This window comes from Periophthalmus magnuspinnatus, chromosome 14, assembly GCF_009829125.3.
Source record: "Periophthalmus magnuspinnatus isolate fPerMag1 chromosome 14, fPerMag1.2.pri, whole genome shotgun sequence".
NCBI classification, from domain to species: domain Eukaryota; kingdom Metazoa; phylum Chordata; class Actinopteri; order Gobiiformes; family Gobiidae; genus Periophthalmus; species Periophthalmus magnuspinnatus.
In genome coordinates this window covers 87,501-111,338 of record NC_047139.1, presented here as the reverse complement: position 1 = coordinate 111,338, position 23,838 = coordinate 87,501, and the positions used below count along the sequence as shown (strand labels likewise).

Genomic DNA, 23,838 nt, shown 5'->3' with positions numbered 1-23,838 from the left:
TTTTAATATTGATTTTATAATCTCAGTATAATGTGCTCCTTTTTATGCCTTACAAAAGCTGTAATGCACACATTACTATTATTATGTTAATTTGTCATTACCTCTGCTAGATTTTGTAATGATAACGTTAAATAAATAAATAACTGAATTAATTAATTTGAGTCAAAGCTGAATTTGCTTCGTTGGATCTATACATAAATATAAACTGAAGTCGTTATAATCTGTAATGTTACGTTTTAGCGAAACATTTTCTCGTTTTTTAACTTCATTTTGTCTCGTAATAATGAAAAAAACCGTAAAAATGTGTCCGTATGTAAGAGCCACAGACCCGGAAGAACATTTGTGACACCGGAAGTGCGCTTCAGACCCGCCTCGCGCACAGGAAGTGACGTCAGGAACGCGCGGTTTTCAGTTTGGTTCAGTTTGTCCCCGAGACTGTTTATGTCCTGCTCCCCGTCAAAGGGGACACACAAACTCACTAAGGACTCACTAAAGTCTCAGCTTGAGACCCGGAGGACACACAGAGGACACAGAGGAGACCCGGAGGACACACAGAGGACACAGAGGAGACCCGGAGGACACACAGAGGAGACCCCGTGACCTCCGCAGCTGCCCGCGCTCACGTTCAGGACTCTTCCCGCCCTCAGCGCACTGACCCCGGGCATAAACATGGCGACTCCACCGAAGAGACTTCGGAGCTCCGAGCCCCGCAGAAAACACCTCAAAGTGTCCATCGAGGGAAACATCGGTGAGTCCCAGAGCCAGACCGAGGACAGGACAGAGTTTGGGCTGGTTTTGGGCTGGTTTTTGGTTTGTTTTTTGGTCCTGTCTGTGATGAAGAAAAGAGGCGCCAAAGTCACTGAGTCAGTTATAAACGAGAATAAAGAGAAAGATGTGTGTGTGGGGGTGGGGGTGTGTGGGGGTGTGTGGGTGTGTGTGTGTGTGGGGGGGGGGGGGGGGAGTGTGTGTGAGCAGCAAAAAGAAGAGCAGCAGGTTTAGACCTGGTTTAGTCCTGGTTTAGACCTGGTTCAATCCTAGTCCAGCCCTGGTTTAGTCCTGGTTTAGACCTGGTTCAATCCTAGTCCAGCCCTGGTTTAGTCCTGGTTCAATCCTAGTCCAGCCCTGGTTTAGTCCTGGTTTAGTCCTGGTTTAGTCCTGGTTTAGTCCTGGTTTAGTCCTGGTTTAGTCCTGGTTCAGTCCTGGTTCAGTCCTAGTCCAGCCCTGGTTTAGTTAGTAGTGTATATTTTGTGTGTGTTTTTTAAATAGTTGTTTTGTCTTGTACTCTATATTTCTGTGTTTTTAGCGGCGGGAAAGTCGACTTTTGTGCGACTACTGGAGCAAACGAGTGATGAGTGGGAGGTGATCCCAGAGCCCATCGCAAAGTGGTGCAACGTACAGACGGACAAAGAGGATATATATGAGGTACTACTGCTACTACTACTACTACTACTGTTACTCGTACGTGTTTATTTCTCCTCCTGCCTGAATCAGTCTAAACACTTGTGTTCACCTGTTTTGGTTCTGGACGTGAGGCTCAAATTACATTTCAGAGTAAAAGCGACTCCAGGTCGTACTATCGATGGAAGTACTATCGAGTATCATAGCAACCAAAGAGCCAATCAGGAGCGAGGCTGTTGAAGGTAATGCCCCTTCCCGCCCCCACCGCTGGTTTAACAGGGAGCGGACGCTTAGCAACGCTGTCAATCAAACCTGTTGCTAATGCTAACGCTAACAGGAGCGACCTCGGGGACAGAAGGACCTGATTTGTCTGTTATTAATGTTCAGATCTTGATTTACAGACACAATAGTGAAATAAAAACCCCAGGATCATGTAGAGGGTTAATACGAACATTTAAGACCAGAATGAGTCTGAAGCAGCAGAGACAGAGAGAGGACAGAGGGGACACAGAGAGGACAGAGGGGACACAGAGAGGGGACACAGAGAGGAGACAGACAGAGAGAGGAGAGGAGTTTTTACACAGAAAGTGAACTGGAGCCAGAGTCGAAGCAGCTGAATCTTGCCCGTGGTCACTTCCTGTTTGGAGCGCGGCGGCAGCGGCTTGTGGGTTATGTCCATTTATATAAAGACACAACAAATGGAACCTGCCGTCAGAGCAATGGACTCAGGTTTAGATTAAACATGTAGGACGTGTGTGTGTGCGTGTCAGACTCGTGTGTGTGTGTGTGCGTGTCTGTGTCAGACTCGTGTGTGTGCGTGTCTGTGTTAGACTGGGGTGTGTGTGTGTGTGTCTGTGTCAGACTCGTGTGTGTGTGTGTCTGTGTTAGACTGGGGTGTGTGTGTGTGTGTCTGTGTCAGACTCGTGTGTGTGTGTGTGTGTCTGTGTCAGACTCGTGTGTGTGTGTGTGCGTGTCTGTGTTAGACTGGGGTGTGTGTGTGTGTGTCTGTGTCAGACTCGTGTGTGTGTGTGTGTGTGTGTCTGTGTTAGACTCGTGTGTGTGTGTCTGTGTCAGACTCGTGTGTCTGCGTGCGTGTGTGCGTGTCATGTGTGTGACGTGTGTTTTTATTCGTCTGTTTCAGGAGCTCAGTTCTTCTCAGAAAAGTGGAGGGAACCTGCTGCAGATGCTCTACACTAAACCCACGCGCTGGTCCTACACCTTCCAGGTCAGAACTACTGCCATAGTAGTACTATAGTAGTGATACTGCTGCAGTAGTACTACTCTAGCAGTAGTACAGGCACAGCTGTGTACTACAGTACATGTAGTTGTATATTTGAAATATATTTGTATATTTGTCCTCAGTCGTACGCGTGTCTGAGCAGAGTACGCTCTCAGCTCCAGCCTCTGTCTCTGAAACTACAAGAGTCTGACAAACCCGTGCAGTTCTACGAGAGATCAGTGTACTCTGACAGGTACTACTACTACTACTACTGCACTACGAGAGATCAGTGTACTCTGACAGGTACTACTACTACTGCACTATGAGAGATCAGTGTACTCTGACAGGTACTACTACTACTGCGCTATGAGAGATCAGTGTACTCTGACAGGTACTACTACTACTACTACTACTGCACTATGAGAGATCAGTGTACTGTGGTCAGAGAGGGGTCAGTACTACTACTGACCCCTCCCTGACCCTCTCTGACCCTCTCTGACCCCTCCCTGACCCTCCCTGACCCTGTGTGCAGGTTTGTGTTTGCCTCTACACTGTGGGAGAGTCAGAGCCTCACAGAGACAGAGTGGTCTGTGTATCAGGACTGGCATCAGTGGATCCTGGACCAGTTCAGCCCCGACTTAAACCTGGACGCCATCGTGTACCTGAGAGCCAAGCCCGAGGTACTGCCAGTACTACGAGTACTACAAATACTACCAGGTTATGGTACATGTGTGCACTTTGTGTACTTATGCAGAGGTCACTGTACATGTGTGTAATAATAATAATAATAATAATGCTCTTTACAGTCTTGTCCACACTAGAGTCATTATTCATTCACTTGGTGATGGTAAACTACTACTGTAGCCACAACTGCCCTGGGGCAGACGAAGCGAGGCTGCCAATCTGCACCATCGGCCCCTCCAACCACCACCTATCATTCACACACACACACACACCCTGTCACACTAGGCAAAGTGTCTTGCCTAAGGACACGACGACTTGGTCTGAGCGGGACTCGACCCTGCGACCTTTAGGTTGAGGAAACAACGCTCTAACCACTGAGCCACTGTCGCCCTGTACTTTGTGTACTTTGTGTACTTTTCCAGAGGTGTATGCAGAGGTTACTGCACATTTGTGTACTTTGTGTACTTTTCCAGAGGTGTATGCAGAGGTTACTGCACATCTGTGTACTTTGTGTACTTTTCCAGAGGTGTATGCAGAGGTTACTGCACATTTGTGTACTTTGTGTACTTTTCCAGAGGTGTATGCAGAGGTTACTGCACATCTGTGTACTTTGTGTACTTTTCCAGAGGTGTATGCAGAGGTTACTGCACATTTGTGTACTTTGTGTACTTTTCCAGAGGTGTATGCAGAGGTTACTGCACAGAGGCCGAGAGGAGGAGCAGGACATTCCTCTGGAGTATCTCCAACAACTGCACTGCAAACACGAGGACTGGCTCTACCACAGAACACTCAGGTACAAATACTACTGCAACTGCTGCTACTACTACTACTACTTCTACTGCAATTACTACTGCTACTACTACCATATATTATATATAATATTCTGAATACTCTGTTTTCAGGGTGGACTTTGAGTATCTGAACCACATCCCCATTTTAGTCCTGGATGTGAACCAGGAATTTAAGAACGACCGAATACTACAACACGAGCTAATGGACAAGGTACAAGTACTACTACTACTACTACTACAACACGAGCTAATGGACAAGGTACAAGTACTACTACTACTACTACTACAACACGAGCTAATGGACAAGGTACAAGTACTACTACTACTACTACTACAACACGAGCTAATGGACAAGGTACAAGTACTACTACTACTACTACTACAACACGAGCTAATGGACAAGGTACAAGTACTACTACTACTACTACTACTACAACAACACGAGCTAATGGACAAGGTACAAGTACTACTACTACTACTACTACTACAACACGAGCTAATGGACAAGGTACAAGTACTACTACTACTACAACTTGAGCTAATGGACAAGGTACAAGTACTACTACTACTACAACACGAGCTAATGGACAAGGTACAAGTACTACTACTACTACTACAACAACACGAGCTAATGGACAAGGTACAAGTACTACTACTACTACTACAACAACACGAGCTAATGGACAAGGTACAAGTACTACTACTACTATTACTACTACAACACGAGCTAATGGACAAGGTACAAGTACTACTACTACTACTACTACTACTACTACAACACGAGCTAATGGACAAGGTACAAGTACTACTACTACTACTACTACTACTACTACTACAACACGAGCTAATGGACAAGGTACAAGTACTACTACTACTACTACTACTACAACACGAGCTAATGGACAAGGTACAAGTACTACTACTACTACTACTACTACAACACGAGCTAATGGACAAGGTACAAGTACTACTACTACTACTACTACTACTACAACACGAGCTAATGGACAAGGTACAAGTACTACTACTACTACTACAACAACACGAGCTAATGGACAAGGTACAAGTACTACTACTACTACTACAACACGAGCTAATGGACAAGGTACAAGTACTACTACTACTACTACTACTACTACTACAACACGAGCTAATGGACAAGGTACAAGTACTACTACTACTACTACTACTACAACACGAGCTAATGGACAAGGTACAAGTACTACTACTACTACTACTACAACACGAGCTAATGGACAAGGTACAAGTACTACTACTACTACTACTACTACAACACGAGCTAATGGACAAGGTACGAGTACTACTACTACTACTACTACTACTACTACTACTACTACTACAACAACACGAGCTAATGGACAAGGTACGAGTACTACTACTACTACTACTACTACTACAACAACACGAGCTAATGGACAAGGTACGAGTACTACTATTACTACTCGTATGGTTAATGCTACTCCTTCTGCTGCTTATGGACAAAGTACAAACACTGCTGCTACTGTCAAAGGTGCACACCAGGACACGCCCCCCTCGACCCTGGGCACGCCCCCCTCGACCCTGGGCACGCCCCCCTCGACCCTGGGCACGCCCCCCTCGACCCTGGGCACGCCCCCCTCGACCCTGGGCACGCCCCCCTCGACCCTGGGCACGCCCCCCTCGACCCTGGGCACGCCCTGTTTTTTATTAATTTAATTAATCTAATTTTGTTTCAGGTCAAGGACTTCCTGTCCACGCTTTAGGATCCACCAATCACACGTCACATGGCTGAAGCTGAGCTCTGATTGGTCGGCTCACACATCCTGGGGCTGAAGCTGAGCTCTGATTGGTCGGCTCAGTCTGATTTTGTAAACATTTGTAAATATTTGTTCCTGCCTCTGAAACTTCTCAAACGTATAAATGTGTGTTTTTTAATATTTTAATTCTGGTAACATGAACTTTTACCCAGCAGTATTCACTTTTTTAAATGTGAAATAGTAAAACATTAGACTTGAATCTTGGACTGAGATTCTTTGTAAAGTGTGATTCATTTTCATACATTTTAAATATTTTAAACGTGACCTGGTTTATGCTTAATCTGATCTAAAAACTGGCACAAAGTTCAACGTGTGACAGAATAAACAAAGGTCAAATGATTTTTGTTTTTCTCCAGCCTGTTTATCTGAGCTCTGTGTTTAGACCTGGTCAGTTTGTTTTTAGATTCATATTTTTTATAACAGTTTAGTGTCAGAGCTGTTTTTATCATGTTCATACTGAAGCTCAATAAATTAATTAAACTGGCTTGGCTCCTCTGGCTTTTTGCTCCTCTGGCTCCTCCTCTTCTCTGCTCCTCTGGATCTTCTCTGCTCCTCTGGCTCTCCTCTTCTCTGCTCCTCTGGATCTTCTCTGCTCCTCTGGCTCTCCTCTTCTCTGCTCCTTTGGATCTTCTCTGCTCTTCTGGTTCTCCTCTTCTCTGCTCCTCTGGTTCTCTTCCTCTCCTCTTCTCCTCTGGCTCCTCCTCTCCTCTGGCTCCTCTGGTTCTCCTCTTCTCTGCTCCTCTGGTTCTCTTCCTCTCCTCTTCTCCTCTGGCTCCTCTGGTTCTCCGCTCTCTTTTAGGTGCAGTACTGTTCTCTGTCCAGTAGGAGTCGCTGGTGTATGTTATTGCTCCAGATCTCGTTTTGTCTCGCGTTGTTTCACCGCCTCCCGTGACGTCAGGGAAACGCGGTGACGTCACGGAGACCTTGGATGATTTTCCACCGGATCCGCCGGAGTTTAACCGAACCGGACCGGACCAAGCCGAGCCGCCGCGGAACCATGGACCCCGAGCCCCGCCTCCAGCCTCCGACCCCGGGGTGAGTCTGCTCCGCTCCCCGCTCAAGGAGCTCCTCAGGCGGTCTCACGGTCAGACTGACCCCGTGAGCTCCGGGATTTATGACATAACACCGGGCCAACACCGGGCCAACACCGGGCCACTGTCACTGGAACAACCGTGTCAGACTTAGCGCAGGTTTAACTCGGGTCTAACTCGGGTCTAGTCCAGGTCAGGGGTCGCAGGTACTTTTACTGCAAATATACACGAGTACAGCCTTCAGTACTGCACAAGTACACGACAGAAGTACTTTTACTGCAAATATACACGAGTACAGCCTCACTGTCAGCTGGGCCCGTCACCCCTGGTCCACTGTCCCTGAACAGCACTCAGACTTTAGCTCGGGACAGAACCAGGGACAGAACCAGGGACAGAACCAGGGACAGGACCAGGTCCAGACCAGGTCCAGACCAGGTCCAGACCAGGTCCAGACCAGGTCCAGACCAGGTCCAGACCAGGTCTGGTGTAAACAGTGTTTGACTCGTGGACTTTGGCGTTGTCGGGTGAAGGTCACGTTGAGGTTTTACTCTCTTCATGTTTTTGGTGCATGTTTTTGTCTGTGGCTCCTGTAGTGGTCAGACGGGTGCAGTCTGTGGCTCCTGTAGTGGTCAGACAGGTGCAGTCTGTGGCTCCTGTAGTGGTCAGACAGGTGCAGTCTGTGGCTCCTGTAGTGGTCAGACAGGTGCAGTCTGTGGCTCCTGTAGTGGTCAGACAGGTGCAGTCTGTGGCTCCTGTAGTGGTCAGACGGGTGCAGTCTGTGCGTTTCACCCACAACAAGAAAATGTAAAGATGTGACTGAGCCACAGCATCCGGCTCCAGATGAAGCTCATCGAGACTGGAGGTGGTGGAGGTTGTGGTGGAGGTTGTGGAGGTTGTGGTGATTGTGGTGGAGGTTGTGGAGGTTGTGGTGGTTGTGGTGGTGGTTGTGGTGGAGGTTGTGGAGGTGGTGGAGGTTGTGGTGGAGGTTGTGGAGGTGGTGGTGGTTGTGGTGGAGGTTGTGGTGGAGGTTGTGGTGGAGGTTGTGGTGATTGTGGAGGTTGTGGTGGAGGTTGTGGAGGTTGTGGTGGAGGTTGTGGAGGTTGTGGAGGTTGTGGTGATTGTGGTGGAGGTTGTGGAGGTTGTGGTGGAGGTTGTGGTGGAGGTTGTGGAGGTCACGCCCCTTCCTGCAGCGTTGGTTTAACAGAGTGGACGCTTAGCGACCCTGTCAATCAAACCTGTTGCTGACGCTCGGAGATGCGTCTGATTTGTGTGTTATTAATGTGCATTTTTCCAGTAGGTTCATTGTGTTGTGCAAAAATAACAGTTCTAAATAAATGTACAGATAAAATGTGCAGAGAAAGTTGTTAAAAAAATGTCGAGGAGCAGGAGGAGCAGGAGGAGCAGGAGGAGCAGGAGGAGGAGGAGGAGGAGGAGGAGCGGCCATTTTGTGTTTGTGAGCACGAGTCTGATAAGACAGTTTGTTTTTAAGAGACACATCGGGGAATCATGGAGTCACACACATATACACACAAACATACACACACAGACATATACATACAAACATTTGCTCTCTCGTTGTGTGTGTCTGTCGTGTTTGTTTGCTCTCTCGTTGTGTGTGTGTGTGTTGTGTTTGTTTGCTCTCTCGTTGTGTGTGTGTGTTGTGTTTGTTTGCTCTCTCGTTGTGTGTGTGTGTGTTGTGTTTGTTTGCTCTCTCGTTGTGTGTGTGTGTTGTGTTTGTTTGCTCTCTCGTTGTGTGTGTGTGTGTTGTGTTTGTTTGCTCTCGTTGTGTGTCTGTTGTGTTTGTTTGCTCTCTCGTTGTGTGTGTGTGTCTGTTATATTTGTTTGCCCTCTGTTTGTTTGTGTATCTGTCGTGTTTTTTCCTGTTCTTATCTCTAAACTCTGATGAACTTTGTGACGTGTTCAAGGCCTTTCTCTTTACGATGTGTTTATGGCCTGAGTGAGAGTGGGACCCTGGAGCGCCGCAGTGATCGTGTCAGGCGAAGCGTGCGAAGCGTGCGAAGCGTGCGAAGCGTGCGAAGCGTGCGAAGCGTGCGAAGCGTGCGAAGCGTGCGAAGCGTGCGAAGCGTGCGAAGCGTGCGAAGCGTGCGAAGCGTGCGAAGCGTGCGAAGCGTGCGAAGCGTGCGAAGCGTGCGAAGCGTGCGAAGCGTGCGAAGCGTGTTTTTCCCATAGACTTTGATCAAACTGTGGCATCACAAATGTTATTTTGATCATGGTTTATGTTCATCATTGGTCTATGTCGTCTGTGGAGACCCTCAGTCGTCCAGGTCCAGAGCAAACAACGAAGTTAAATCTGTCAACTGGACAAATCTTGTAGGACTGAAGACGTTTCGCTGCTCATCCAAGCCGCTGGTCGAGAACCTGAACTGAAGAAGCGGCTTGGATGAGCAACGAAACGTCTTCAGTCCTACAAGATTTGTCCAGTTGACAGATTGGTCTATGCTAGCATCAGTTTGCGCCTTATGGTAGCAACGACATGTTAGCGTCTGTTAGCGCCTGATGCCCCTAATGACATGTCTTTGTTAGCATAAGTCGCTAACCAATGCTAACATGTTGTTTTGTTAAACGTGTGAACACTTTTGTTGCCGCAGTGGTTTTATTTACAGTTTACTCTGGTGTAAAACTTATTAAAGGTGAATGATGCTCATCATAATCTCACATGAAGGAGACATACTGTGTGAAGTCGGGTTAGCTCCTTTAGGGTTTATAAATCAGTTTAGCCGTTGCCACAGCAACTCCATCCCCTCTGGCCCCGCCCCCTCTGTTTTACACGCGCACACCCCGGCCCCTTTAGCCCCGCCCTCTCTGTCTAAATAAATTATTCTGAGACAAACTTGGCATAACGAATGTCTCAAACCTCGTGAAAGTGTAATTTTCAGATTTGTACTGTAAAATTACAAATATCATTTTACACTTATAAGTGTAAAAAATATTTTTTATTTACTAGTGTAAAAAAAAACATTTACACATTCACAACTTTTTGGAGCAGTTGCACCTTCATAAGTTTGTCTGAAGTTTCATTTTTATGATGTTTTTACGTCCACAGTGAAAGTGTCACGAGCCTTTAAACGGGCGATAACCGGCTCTTATCGGCTCATAACCGGCTCTTATCGGCTCATAACCGGCTCTTATCAGCTCATAACCGGCTCTTCTCGGCTCATATCCGGCTCATATTCTCTTAAACACAGACTGTATAATGTCCGTGTCGTGCCTCAGTTTAAACTCTGACTCTATATTCTGTTAAACTCTGTATGTCTCCGTGTTTGGGTCAGACTCCTCTTTTTGTTTTGTCCTGAAGCTTCCACACGGGGTCACGTGGGCGCGCGGGGTCACGTGGGCGCGTTCAGCTGACTGTCGGGAGCGCGCAGTGTACGTGCCGCAGACAGAGGAGGAAAATGGCGGAACAGAAAAAGAGCCGGCTCCAGCACACGAGGTAAAGACGATTAAACACGGACAAAACAGGCAGAAAACACGGACAAAACATGCATTATGGCTTTAGACCTGGCTTAGTCCTGGTTCAGTCCTGGTTAAACCTGGTTTAGTCCTGGTTTAGTCCGGGTTCAGTCCTGATAACAGGCTCCACGGAGCCTGTTTCCAGGAATCCTCCGGTTCAACAAGGGCGAACTGAACATGTTTTAATCATGTTTTAATCATTTTTTAATCATGTTTATGATGAACTAATGTGATCTCCGGTGCTTTTATTGATCGGGTCGTGTGTTTGTTTCGTTAATTTTGAGGTTAAAGGTCAGTGTGCAGACTCAGGCCTGATCCTGTCACATTTCAGTGTTTTTAGTTTGTTATCACAGGTTTGTGAAATGATCTTTTTTATCTATTTACAGTTTGAGTCTTTAATCCTGAGCTGTGCCTTTAGTTCACTCGTGTCTGTGTCACACTTGTAGAGTTTAATATAATCTCGGTGTAAAATGCTTTGGGTTCACTGTTTTGCAGAAATAATCAGAAGCAAACGTTTATTCTGCAGAAAACACAAAAATCAGCTGATGACGTAACACGCACGCTGTTTACGTCACATGAGTTTAACAAGGAGCTTTTCTGCGGAACACCCGGGTTTAAATCTGATTACACGGATGTTCATGTAATAGAGCAACATTACACCTTTGTGTCAGAACCTCCTCCTCTGACCCGGGGTCTGAGGGGCTTTGACTTCCTCTGACCCGGGGTCTGAGGGGCTTTGACTTCCTCTGACCCGGGGTCTGAGGGGCTTTGACTTCCTCTGACCCGGGGTCTGAGGGGCTGTGTCTGGGAGGGCATCTGGCTTAGTTTTGTCTAGTCTGGACCAATAACTGCAGCAAACTAACTGATAAGGAAACAACTATAACACAGTTCAAACAGTCCAGTTTGAATAGGTCTGATTTAAAAACTGTCTCTGCATCAGGACAGAGCCCCTCGTCTCAGGACAGAGCCCCTCGTCTCAGGACAGAGCCCCTCGTCTCAGGACAGAGCCCCTCGTCTCAGGCGTCTCAGGACAGAGCCCCTCGTCTCAGGACAGAGCCCCTCGTCTCAGGACAGAGCCCCTCGTCTCAGGCGTCTCAGGACAGAGCCCCTCGTCTCAGGACAGAGCCCCTCGTCTCAGGACAGAGCCCCTCGTCTCAGGCGTCTCAGGACAGAGCCCCTCGTCTCAGGACAGAGCCCCTCGTCTCAGGCGCCTCAGGCGTCTCAGGACAGAGCCCCTCGTCTCAGGCGCCTCAGGCGTCTCAGGACAGAGCCCCTCGTCTCAGGCGCCTCAGGCGTCTCAGGACAGAGCCCCTCGTCTCAGGACAGAGCCCCTCGTCTCAGGGCGTGGACTCAGTCAGCTGTGAGCTCTGATAAACCTCCTTCAGCGCAGTCTACGTCAGAACTGGGACTTTATCAGAACTAAACCAGGACTAGACTTCAGCTGGATCCTATCCATCTCACACGCACACACACACACCCACACGCACACACACACACACACATGCACACGCACAGGGGTCTAGACACTGAACCAGGACCTAAAACCAAAATCTCAAACTAAACCAGGACTCTGTTTGAGATCAGGCTAAAAACACCTCAGCTGTGGTTTGAACTGGTGTCACAGACCAGGATCTGACACTGAATGGACTAAACCAGGACTAAACCAGGACTAAACCAGCACTAATCCTGTTATAGTTCACCTCTGACCCTGGCTTAGTCCTGTTGTGATCCTGGTTTAGTCCTGTTGTGATCCTGGTTTAGTCCTGTTGTGATCCTGGTTTAGTCCTGTTGTGATCCTGGTTTAGTCCTGTTGTGATCCTGGTTTAGTCCTGGACTGATCCTGGTTTAGTCCTGGACTGATCCTGGTTTAGTCCTGGACTGATCCTGGTTTAGTCCTGGACTGATCCTGGTTTAGTCCTGGACTGATCCATACAGTCAGCCACAGATCAGAGTCCAGACTAAACCACAGCTAAATTTAGACCCTGTTTAGACCAGGTTTGACCACATTTGGAGGTTTAGACCTGGTTCAGGATGAGTTTGAGGGGCCGAGTGTTGAGTGTGTGCACATAATTGTTCTTCTGGAGTCTGGATTTCACCTGGACTCTGTGGACCAGGACTTGGATCTGTGGTCTCAGCTTTCAGGTTTTGTTTTATTTAGTCTCTGACCCGGGGTTGTTTGGACATGTTCAGTTGTAGTTATACTAGGGCTGCATCTAATGATTATTTTCTTAATGATTAACGACACGTGTCTGTGGCTCCGCTGAGTCTCCCTGAAGGACAGTTAAGTTTGGACACAGTTGTGGGGAGAGCAGGTTGTGCTCACAGTGGCACATTTAAAGAGCGACACACTGACGCCACATTCAGATGTATTTCCTTGTCGAATCGTTGCAGCTCTAGACCGTAGTCTTGACGTTGTTATTGATCCAGTATTTTCCCTGTGTGTGTAGTTTCAGTATGGACCTGTGGGGGCAGTGCAGTCGGGCGCAACAGCAGCTGGAGGACGCCCTGAGTGGACTCTTAAAGACAGAGAAAGAACTGAGACAAAACGCTACAGAGGTGAGATATGAACACACACACAGGCATGTATGGGTACACACACACACACACACACACACACACACACACACACACAGCTCATTCTGAGAGTCAAACCTGCTCAGGTGTAATTATAGCTCTGAGCACAGAAGTAAATATTTGAAATTCTGGGTCAGGTTAAAGGTCGTGTGTGACACAAACTGACTCTTGTAGCTTTGTCATGTTTTAAAGCTGCTACCTCCTCAAAAACAAACTCATTCACACACGTTTAACACTTTATTATCAGTCTGTCACATCTCCAAAGCTCAAAATGCTCTGTTCCACCTTGTGATGTCATGAAGTGGTAGTTTTGACGTTAACAGCTCCTTTTACCTTTATTTCCGTAGAGATTGGCAATTCCAGGGTGTGTTAAATGTGTGAATGAAACAAACACAACTCCAGGTCTGTTTGTGATGAGGAATCTGATCTCCAGACACGTTTGAGCACATTTCTGAGCGGGAGGTGTTTATCTGGACAATCCCAAAATAATGTGGTTCATATTTGTCGGTGTTGCTCATCAGTGAATCACAGAGAGATTAGAGCTGAAAACAGACGCCACAAAAACATCTGAGGCATTTATCTGAGCGGGTCAAAGGGAACAACAGACCCAATACACCAACAACTAATCATACAACTCCACCTAACCCAGGAGGAGAAGGGAGGGGAGGAGAGAGGAGGAGCGAGGAGGAGAGAGGAGGAGAGGGGAGGAGAGAGGAAGGGAGTTTGAAATGAGTGAGGTCAAATGGAACTAAAGACACAATATTTCAACAACTCCACCTCCACCTAACAGAGGAGGAGGAAGGGGAGGAGGAGGAGGAGGCATGTTACTCTCAGGTATAACTGCCCATAGACCACAGATGGACAGAGAGGAGAAGAGGGAGAGACACTGAGGGAGACTGAGGACCTGATTGAGAACACCCTTGTGCAACAGGACCAGATCTAACCTGTTTTTAGGTGAGAATCTGCTCTGAAATACTTAAAATACTTTAGTATTTAAATGACTCACATTTACAGCACAGAGGAGTTGTCTTAATCTCTAGATGACAGTGTGCTCTGACACTAGGGATGATTCTGGGATTATTCCGGGATTATTCTGGGATTATTCTGTTCTTTTGGTTTGTTTCCTAAACTCTGAAATCACAGTTTACTCTGTCTCTAAACTCGTTGTTTCAGGGTTTATTCTGCACACAGTGCAGGTTCAGTACTTTGAGCGGGTATTTACCGACTGTTACTGCGGTGTACTACAGTGTATTGCAGTTTACTGCGGTGTACTACAGTGTATTGCGGTGTACTACAGTTTACTACAATGTATTGCGGTGTACTACAGTGTACTGCAGTGTACTGCGGTGTACTACGGTGTACTGCGGTGTACTACAGTGTATTGCAGTTTACTGCGGTGTACTACAGTGTATTGCGGTGTACTACAGTTTACTACAATGTATTGCGGTGTACTACGGTGTACTGCAGTGTACTGCGGTGTACTACAGTGTACTGCGGTGTACTGCAGTGTCAGTCTGTTATGTATTTGACAGGGAGGCACACATTCATCTGAGTTTACACCATAACACACCTGTTTATGCCTCACCTGTCATGTGTTCACACGTTCACCTGTCATGTGTTCACCTGTCATGTGTTCGCACGTTCACCTGTCATGTGTTCACACGTTCACCTGTCATGTGTTCACACGTTCACCTGTCATGTGTTCGCACGTTCACCTGTCATGTGTTCGCACGTTCACCTGTCATGTGTTCACCTGTCATGTGTTCACACGTTCACCTGTCATGTGTTCGCACGTTCACCTGTCATGTGTTCACCTGTCATGTGTTCACACGTTCACCTGTCATGTGTTTGCACGTTCACCTGTCATGTGTTCACCTGTCATGTGTTCACCTGTCATGTGTTCGCGTGTTCACCTGTCATGTGTTCGCGTGTTCACCTGTCATGTGTTCGCGTGTTCACCTGTCATGTGTTCGCATGTTCACCTGTCATGTGTTCGCGCGTTCACCTGTCATGTGTTCACACGTTCACCTGTCATGTGTTCACCTGTCATGTGTTCACACGTTCACCTGTCATGTGTTCACCTGTCATGTGTTCACACGTTCACCTGTCATGTGTTCACCTGTCATGTGTTCACATGTTCACCTGTCATGTGTTCACACATTCACCTGTCATGTGTTCACACGTTCACCTGTCATGTGTTCGCACGTTCACCTGTCATGTGTTCACCTGTCATGTGTTCACCTGTCATGTGTTTGCACGTTCACCTGTCATGTGTTCACCTGTCATGTGTTCACACGTTCACCTGTCATGTGTTCACACGTTCACCTGTCATGTGTTCACACGTTCACTTGTCATGTGTTCACATGTTCACCTGTCATGTGTTCACACGTTCACCTGTCATGTGTTCACCTGTCATGTGTTCGCATGTTCACCTGTCATGTGTTCACACGTTCACCTGTCATGTGTTCACACGTTCACCTGTCATGTGTTCACCTGTCATGTGTTCGCACGTTCACCTGTCATGTGTTCACCTGTCATGTGTTCGCAAGTTCACCTGTCATGTGTTCGCAAGTTCACCTGTCATGTGTTCACACGTTAACCTGTCATGTGTTCACCTGTCATGTGTTCACACGTTCACCTGTCATGTGTTCACATGTTTACATGTTCACCTGTCACATGTTCACCTGTCTTACTGTCTGTGCAGGTGCGGGGACAGGTGCAGAGCCTAATGAGTCGCCAGCAGGAGGCGCTGCGCTGCAGAGAGCTGTGGCTCCTCGGACAGATCGAGATCCTCGAACAAGTGAAGAGTGAGAGTCTGCAGCAGCAGATGCTCCACATGACACGAGTAAATACAAATATATATATACGTCCCGTGTCCACAGTTTGAACCCCTCGCGTCCCGTGTCCACAGTTTTAACCCCTCGCGTCCCGTGTCCACAGTTTGAACCCCTCGCGTCCCGTGTCCACAGTTTGAACCCCTCGCGTCCCGTGTCCACAGTTTGAACCCCTCGCGTCCCGTGTCCACAGTTTGAACCCCTCGCGTCCCGTGTCCACAGTTTTAACCCCTCGCGTCCCGTGTCCACAGTTTTAACCCCTCGCGTCCCGTGTCCAGTTTTAACCCCTCGCGTCCCGTGTCCAGTTTTAACCCCTCCTGTCCTGTGTCCACAGCTCAGAGCTCAGCTGGACCTAATCTCAGACCAGCTCCAGAAGCAGCCAATCAGCAACGACCTGAGGAACCACCTGACCAATCAGTTGACTGCGCTCCTGGACAGGTCAGACTCATGGGGCTACTCTGAAGTTTCACTGAGGGGTCACTGTTGGACATTTGACCCAAACGTTCACCCAGATGAAAAGTTTGAGTAAATCTGACGGGTCATGTTTCTGTGCAGCATGGAGATCCTGAGCCTGACCCCAGAGGAGACCCCTGACCTCTGTTTCCATGGTGACAGCCGCTCCTTACGCGCCGCCATTACATCATTCGGAGCTGTGACATCATCTGCCCACAGCCCCGCCCCCAAGAGACAGGTGAGAACTCTGATTGGACAGATATTGGTGTTTTGGTCAAATCAAACTCTAGACTTGAACTAAATATAAATGTGTTATTGTTACTACAGAAGACAGAGGGCGCTCTGAGCCAGTGGCTGCTGGGGGCGGAGCCACAGTCTGTTTCCAAGGGTTACCAGAGCAGCGAGACACGGGATTGGCTGGTAACATGTTCACAGCCACAGGTGAGTGAGACAGAGATGCACCTGCAGGAGGGGGAGGAGCTAGGGTCACACTGTGTGTGGGTCAGACTGTGTGTGTGGGTCACACTGTGTGTGTGGGTCAGACTGTGTGGGTCACACTGTGTGTGTGTGGGTCAGACTGGGTCACACTGTGTGGGTGTGTGTGTGTGTGTGTGTGGGTCAGACTGGGTCACACTGTGTGTGGGGGTGTGTGTGTGGGTCAGACTGGGTCACACTGTGTGTGGGGGTGTGTGTGTGTGTGTGGGTGGGTCAGACTGGGTCAGTGAGAGTGTGGCAGAGTCTCTTCTGGAGTTTGATCTTTGCAGAGGTAAACAGTTTTATGGCTGTTTCCTGAGTTTGTGTCAGATCACACTCGTTCATGTGTTTGTGTTTCATTTGGTTCATGGGGTCATAAAGACGGTCAGACCAGGTGACGGAGGAGGCGGTGACTTGAGGTGACAGCGGAAATGAGGGAAAACACATTTATCTGTGCTGAGTATGCCATGGACGTATAATTAGCACGTGGTGTTCAATGCTAATGCTAGCATCCACTTAGCAACTCGGTTAGTCCCACAGACTTCAGAACACCGGAGCTGGCCACGTGTTTACAGTCTCACTAATCCACCACGTTCAGGTCCAAGCCTCGTTTAAAGTGTCGAGTGTGTAAATGTTTTGTGTTTTATTTTAGATAGTGTGTGTGTTAGCTTTAGCTCAGATGACACTCTTACATTAACCATTTCATAACACTAACCCTCCTCTTTACACGTCACTGTGAGGACATGAAAACATCATGAAATAAACATGTTCTGCGCTTTAACAAGAGAATGAGGGAGTGTTTGATTTGACAGTGGGGTAAAAAGTATTTAGGCACCACCAATTGTGCGAGTTCTGCCACTTAAAAAGATGAGGCCTGTGGCTGCTCCAGTGTAACTCCAGGAGACAGAGTGACTTTGAGCAACAGCAGAGAGTTTAAATGTATTTATTCAGAGGATGAGACTGACCCCGCCCTCCTCGGACTGACCCCGTCCTCCTCAGACTGACCCCGTCCTCCTCAGACTGACCCCGTCCTCCCTCCTCGGACTGACCCCGTCCTCCCTCCTCGGACTGACCCCGTCCTCCCTCCTCTGACTGACCCCACCCTCCCGCCTCTGACTGACCCCGTCCTCCTCGGACTGACCCCGTCCTCCCGCCTCGGACTGACCCCGTCCTCCCGCCTCAGACTGACCCCGTCCTCCCGCCTCAGACTGACCCCGCCCTCCTCAGACTGACCCCGTCCTCTTTCTGCCTCAGACTTGGGTCCAGACTCCGCCTCCCTTCAACGTGTTTTCAGCCTGGGGGCAGCTCCTCGACCTGGAGGCATGGCTTGTGAAAGAGACCGCGCCCCTTTCCTCTTCTAACCCCTCCCACGACGATGGCCTTAGCAGCAGGGGGCGGAGCATCAGCTGCAGCACTTCCTCTTCTTTTGAGGAGATTGACCAATCAGAGTTGAGCTCAGAGGAGATGGACCAATCAGAGGCGTGCGAGTCCTGGGGGGCAGTGCTTCGGCCCTTTGAAGACCACTGGGATAGCTCTGATTGGCTGCTGCCCCGAGACTGCTCCTCCTGTAAACGCCCACAGAGCGCAGTGGAGATCGAGAACCTCGGGAACGCGCTCGGGAAACTCAGGTGTCTCAAGAACCAGAACGTCCAGGGTCTAAACCAGGACAAGACCCAGGACAAGACCCAGGACAAGACCCAGGACAAGACCCAGGACAAGACCCAGGACAAGACCCAGGACAAGACCCAGGACAAGACCCAGGACAAGACCCAGGACAAGACCCAGGACAAGACCCAGGACAAGACCCAGGACAAGACCCAGGACAAAGAGCGGAGCCGCAGCGAGGCGCTGGAGGCGTGGCTTCAGCAGGTCAGTGTCTGTGACATTCATCATCATTCATAAAAGAGTGAAATGTGTGACCCCAGAGGTCAAAGGTCAGATGCTAAATGATAAATTAAAACTAACTAAAACTCAGTCAGTTTCTCATTTCTCTAAAGTCACTAAATAAAGACTGAGACCAGAGTCAGGCTCATGGAGGATTTAGAGGAAATCCTAAAGTGCAAGGCTGTATGAGGAGGTGCGAGCCTGTATGAGGAGGTCTTATACTTCAGTGAGATGGAGGCTCTTAACAGTTTGTCCCATTTCCTTTTTTTCTGTGACACTCCTGTAGGTGGCGCCGGTGCAGCAGGTGTGCCGTGCCAACAAGCCCTGTTCTTCTCTGAGAAACTGCGTCTGTGACGAGAACTGTGGGCGTGACGCTCTGAGGGCGTGGCTACTGCGAAGGGAGGGGCGGGACAAGAACGGAGTCAAGACCTCGCCCACTAAAGAGAAGGACACGCCCACTAAAGAGAAGGACACGCCCACTAAAAACAAAGACACAAGACTGAAGAAGATGCCACTGTCCTTCAGTGAGAGAGAGGAGAAGGTCAGTATCTGCAGCAAAATACTAACCAGGACCAGGCCGGGGACCAGACGCGGTCCAGGCCGGGGACCAGACGCGGTCCTGGCCGGGGACCAGACGCGGTCCCGGCCGGGGACCAGACGCGGTCCCGGCCGGGGACCAGACGCGGTCCCGGCCGGGGACCAGACGCGGTTGGTCATATCGCCCCCTAGTGGAGTTTAGTTCCCTCGTCTGTGTTAAACAGGCTCCTGACCTTTTGACCTTTTGTTCCTCTATTTCAGGTTCAGGCGATCCTTGAGGCTTGGCTCCACCCCCTCACCTCCAGCTCCGCCTCTTCCTCTGTTTCCATGGAGACCACTGACAGCTGTCCCTTCCAGCGCCCCCTGCAGGCCGACCTGTGGGTAGCACCGACAAAGACACCGGCCAATCAGACACCAGAGCCCGGCACAGGCCACGCCCCCGGCACAGGCCACGCCCCCGACTCACCTGAGGCCGACAGGTGGCTGCTGCAGAAACGCTCCAGTGCTCAGGTGAGACTCGGGCGTCTAAATGTGACGGCACCTGAAGAATTCTACGAGTCACGACTGTAAAAGTTTAAACAGCCCCGTTTAGAAGTGACCAATCTGTGACGCCTCTGTGACCTGTGACCTTTAACCCCTGACCCCTCTCTGCTCAGGAGCGCGCCCTGCCCGTCGTCTGTGACTTGTTCTCCTGCATGAAACTCAACAAGGACAAAGACCTGTGGCTGCACTCGCCCCCCCTACAGGTGAGGAGGGGCATCTGACACATCTGACACACACAGGGAGGGCATCTGACACATCTGACGCACACAGGGAGGGCATCTGACACATCTGACACACACAGGGAGGGCATCTGACACATCTGACACACACAGGGAGGGCATCTGACACATCTGACGCACACAGGGAGGGCATCTGACGCACACAGGGAGGGCATCTGACACACACGGGACACACAGGGAGGGCATCTGACACACACAGGGAGGGCATCTGACACACACAGGGAGGGCATCTGACACACACAGGGAGGGCATCTGACACACACAGGGAGGGCATCTGACACACACAGGGAGATTTTTGTAATCATGTTTGTGTTTTATTTTTAATATTTAATTTTGTATTTATCTCAAATGTGTTTTATTTTCATGTTTTTATCTCAGATGTGTTGTTGTTGTTGTTGTTGTTGTTTTATTTTAATGTTTGTGTTTTTCAGATGTGAGGATGAGGATGAGGATGAGGAGCGTCCTGATGAAGACTTTGACACTTTGCTGAAATCGCACACTTTGCCTTTAACTCAGCCACAGATTAAACTGATCTAACAATCTATAAACTCAAACTAAACTTTAAAATGTCAAATTCAAATGTGATATTTTAATGCAAAGCTAATCTGACACACGGGGAGGGCATCTGACACACACGGGGAGGGCATCTGACTCGCTGATGAACTCTGTGGTTTATTTTCTTACACTCAGATGATTATTCATATTTATGTAGCCTTGAACTCACTTCCTGTCACGTGACTCGGAGCTGAGCCGTGATTGGCTTTTCTTGTTTTTATTTAGAATTTTAATGAATGGGTTTTTGGGGCGGGGCTTATGCTAAAGCTGATGATGTCACTTCCTGCTGCTGTGATTCTCTACAGTCAATAAAGACGTCATCAACAAAACAAGAGTCTGTGGGTTATTTTAATGTGAATCTAAAGAGGAGAAGAGAGGGAGGAGAGGAGGAGAGGGTTGGAGGAAAGGAGGAGAGGGTTGGAGGAAAGGAGGAGGGGGTTGGAGGAGCAGAGGAGAAGGAGGAGAGGGTTGGAGGAGCAGACGTGAAGAGGAGTAACACTGGACACATGTTTCTATTGTTGCTTTATTTAAATCATTCTGAAACATTTCCACATAAATCCAAATCTTATTTACACCTCTGCTGTTCTGCTGGGTTCTGCTACGGGTCTGCTTGGTCCTGTTTGGTCCTGTTTGGTCTTGTTTGGTCCTCTATGGTCCTGTTTGGTCCTCTCTGGTCCTCTTTGGTCCTCTTTGGATCTCCTTGGTCCTCTTTGGTCCTCTTTGGATCTCCTTGGTCCTGTTTGGTCCTCTTTGGATCTCCTTGGTCCTCTTTGGTCCTCTTTGGATCTCCTTGGTCCTCTTTGGATCTCCTTGGTCCTCTTTGGTCCTCTTTGGTCCCGTGTTAGACACATTTTCATTGAAAGTTCAGTTTTTCTTGTTGTAACAGTGTTGTACCAGAAGAGGGCAGTCCTGTATCACAGTGACATTAAGACCTGTTTGGAGGAGGTTTTTCTACTTTGACCTCCCCTTTGAACTCCCCTTTGACCTCCCCTTTGACCTCCTCTTTGACCTCCCCTTTGACCTCCTCGTTCGTCTCTTTTGACTTGAGTAATATTTATATTTTATTTGAAGTAAAAATCCAGCAACTTTTATTTTGAGATCTCAAACCTTTTCCCACATTTACAAACCTCCAAACTGAAGACACAGATTAGACAATGGATTAAACTTTACATTAATGAAACTACAGATGCAGAATGGGTCAAAGGTCAAAGGGTCAAACACAGAGAAGCAAAATGATTTGACCCAGATGTGTCTAAAGATCTGCAGCAGGTTTCACTGATGTGCAAAAAAAAAACAAAATTTAGATCAGGAGAAAGTCTCCACAGCCTCGTCTGTGCCTCTAGTCCAGGTCTGGTCCCGGTCTAGTCCAGGTCTAGTCCAGGTCCGGTCCCGGTCTAGTCCAGGTCCGGTCCAGGTCTAGTCCCGGTCTAGTCCCGGTCTAGTCCCGGTCCAGTCCCGGTCTAGTCCCGGTCCAGTCCCGGTCTAGTCCCGGTCCAGTCCCGGTCTAGTCCCGGTCCAGTCCCGGTCTAGTCCCGGTCTAGTCCCGGTCCAGTCCCGGTCTAGTCCCGGTCCAGTCCCGGTCTAGTCCCGGTCCAGTCCCTGTTATAAGTCCGCGGTCGGGTTCATTCTCCGTCGTTTCTCTCGCAGCAGCTCTTGGATTCGTTTGTTCTGAGTTTTTTCTCTAAATCGCGGCGGTTTACGCTGCACAAACTCGTTCTGCGTCGCCACGGTAACGCCCACCACGCGGTACTGCACCTCGGGGTCAACAGGGGGCGCAGGGGAGGCTCCGGGCTCGGCGCGGCTTGGTTTGCGCGCTCGTTTTGGGGTTGTAGTTTTGTGCGTTGTCGTGGTTACAGTTGTCGTTGTGTACGGTGTGGTTGTCGTGGTGTTTGTGGTTGTGGCGGCGGCCGGAGAGTCCGTCCAATCAGAGACGTCGGTGGCGAGGCTGGAGAAGTCCCCGTAGTCGTCCTCATACTCGACATAAATGAAGTCTGTGATGTGATCAGGGGGAGGTGCTTCTGTGGTGATGTCATCGGGAGGAGGGGCCTCTGGGGTGACATCATCAGGAGGAGGGGCCTCTGTGGTGATGTCATCAGGAGGAGGGGCCTCTGGGGTGACATCATCAGGAGGAGGGGCCTCTGTGGTGATGTCATCAGGAGGAGGGGCCTCTGGGGTGACATCATCAGGAGGAGGGGCCTCTGTGGTGATGTCATCAGGAGGAAGAGTGGTCAAACTGAGAAAGAAAAATAAATTTACTCAAACAAATTATTTCAAAAGTCCTGGTTCAGTCCTGGTTCAGTCCTGGTTCAGTCCTGGTTTAGACCTGGTTCAGTCCTGGTTCAGTCCTGGTTCAGTCCTGGTTCAGGCCTGGTTCAGTCCTGGTTCAGACCTGGTTCAGTCCTGGTTCAGTCCTGGTTTAGACCTGGTTCAGTCCTGGTTCAGTCCTGGTTCAGTCCTGGTTTAGACCTGGTTTAGACCTGGTTCAGTCCTGGTTCAGTTCTGGTTCAGTCCTGGTTCAGTCCTGGTTCAGTCCTGGTTCAGTTCTGGTTCAGTCCTGGTTCAGTCCTGGTTCAGTCCTGGTTCAGTTCTGGTTCAGTTCTGGTTCAGTCCTGGTTCAGTCCTGGTTCAGTCCTGGTTTAGTCCTAGTTTCTGACCTGGTCTCTTCTCTTGGGGGGGGGTCTGTGCTGTTATTGTGGGGTATGGACGAGTTTAAGGTGGTATTGCTTAAGGTGGTATTGCTTAAGGTGGTATTGCTTAAGGTGGTATTGCTTAAGGTGGTATTGAGTTTCCCACAGGACACACAGCACATGTCTCTGTATCCGGGCAGAGAACAGTATCGAGTCAAAACCTCCATTTGACAGAACACAGAGCGGTCGCCACGGCAACGCTGGTCTGAAAAACAAAATTACACAACAACAATTATACAGTCAGAAAATTAACAAACAGGCGAACACCAGCATGAACCAAGAACAGGACTAAACTAGAACTGGACCAGGACTGAACCAGGTCTAAAGTGGATCAAAATCAGGTCAAAATCAGGTGGTGGTTTTTCTGTCCCTGTGAAAATTCTGGGAAAGTCACTGTTTTTGAGAGAAAAGAAACATGTTTTAAACAGAAGAGTAGATTTGTTGTCATGGAGATTAATAATGTCAAACTGTCTTGAATGGTGAAAAGTCCTCAAAATGGCGCCTTTAACCAGCAAATTCAAACCTTGAGTTGATCCTGTTCTCCAAAAATGTTAGTGATTCATGATCCTCTGAACACACAAACATAAAAATGTAAAGAATAAATAAAAGAAAAAAAAGAAAAGGAAAAAAATAAAAAAATAGTAATT

General features: G+C 48.6%; 3 protein-coding genes across 7 annotated transcripts in view; 2 read left to right on the top strand and 1 right to left on the bottom strand.

Annotated features, from left to right (window-relative positions):
- Positions 1-430: 430 nt before the first annotated feature.
- LOC117381813 (deoxycytidine kinase 2-like) lies at positions 431-6,393 on the top strand. The gene is made up of 8 exons (XM_033978840.2): positions 431-748; positions 1,304-1,422; positions 2,540-2,623; positions 2,761-2,870; positions 3,150-3,297; positions 3,979-4,094; positions 4,204-4,303; positions 5,829-6,393. Exons 1-8 carry the CDS (start codon positions 670-672, stop codon positions 5,853-5,855), a joined length of 783 nt encoding a protein of 260 aa, XP_033834731.1. The 5' UTR covers positions 431-669; the 3' UTR covers positions 5,856-6,393.
- Positions 6,394-6,790: 397 nt separating this feature from the next.
- ncoa4 (nuclear receptor coactivator 4) lies at positions 6,791-20,825 on the top strand. Of its 4 annotated transcripts, none has more exons than XM_033978289.2 (11): positions 6,791-6,944; positions 12,859-12,967; positions 15,690-15,830; positions 16,154-16,257; positions 16,375-16,510; positions 16,600-16,713; positions 18,001-18,615; positions 18,917-19,171; positions 19,429-19,677; positions 19,824-19,913; positions 20,381-20,825. In XM_033978289.2, exons 1-11 carry the CDS (start codon positions 6,838-6,840, stop codon positions 20,384-20,386), a joined length of 1,926 nt encoding a protein of 641 aa, XP_033834180.2. In that variant the 5' UTR covers positions 6,791-6,837; the 3' UTR covers positions 20,387-20,825. The 4 variants fall into 4 exon arrangements, with proteins under 4 accessions (XP_033834180.2, XP_055082603.1, XP_055082605.1 ...); XM_055226628.1 differs by having other exon boundaries at positions 6,846-6,944; positions 20,388-20,825; XM_055226630.1 differs by lacking the exon at positions 6,791-6,944 and adding an exon at positions 10,212-10,391.
- Positions 20,826-21,027: 202 nt separating this feature from the next.
- The window catches only part of LOC117381504 (A disintegrin and metalloproteinase with thrombospondin motifs 2-like), a 33,909-nt gene continuing 31,098 nt past the window's right edge, over positions 21,028-23,838 (bottom strand). For both annotated transcript variants that reach the window (XM_055226591.1, XM_055226592.1), the window contains exons 24-25: positions 23,159-23,396; positions 21,028-22,737 (exon numbers count right to left, since the gene is read on the bottom strand). In XM_055226591.1, coding sequence (XP_055082566.1) covers positions 22,107-22,737; positions 23,159-23,396 — 869 coding nt within the window. In that variant the 3' untranslated portion in view covers positions 21,028-22,106. The remainder of the gene's footprint in view (positions 22,738-23,158; positions 23,397-23,838) is intronic.

Coding starts and splice junctions, on each gene's coding strand:
- LOC117381813 (XM_033978840.2), top strand. CDS start 670: ATGGCGACTCCACCGAAGAGACTTCGGAGCTCCGAGCCCCGCAGAAAA. Junction 749..1,303: donor GTCCATCGAGGGAAACATCG/GTGAGTCCCAGA, acceptor CTGTGTTTTTAG/CGGCGGGAAAGTCGACTTTT. Junction 2,624..2,760: donor GCTGGTCCTACACCTTCCAG/GTCAGAACTACT, acceptor ATTTGTCCTCAG/TCGTACGCGTGTCTGAGCAG.
- ncoa4 (XM_055226628.1), top strand. CDS start 6,907: ATGGACCCCGAGCCCCGCCTCCAGCCTCCGACCCCGGG. Junction 16,511..16,599: donor GCCCCGCCCCCAAGAGACAG/GTGAGAACTCTG, acceptor TTGTTACTACAG/AAGACAGAGGGCGCTCTGAG. Junction 19,678..19,823: donor AGAAACGCTCCAGTGCTCAG/GTGAGACTCGGG, acceptor CTCTCTGCTCAG/GAGCGCGCCCTGCCCGTCGT.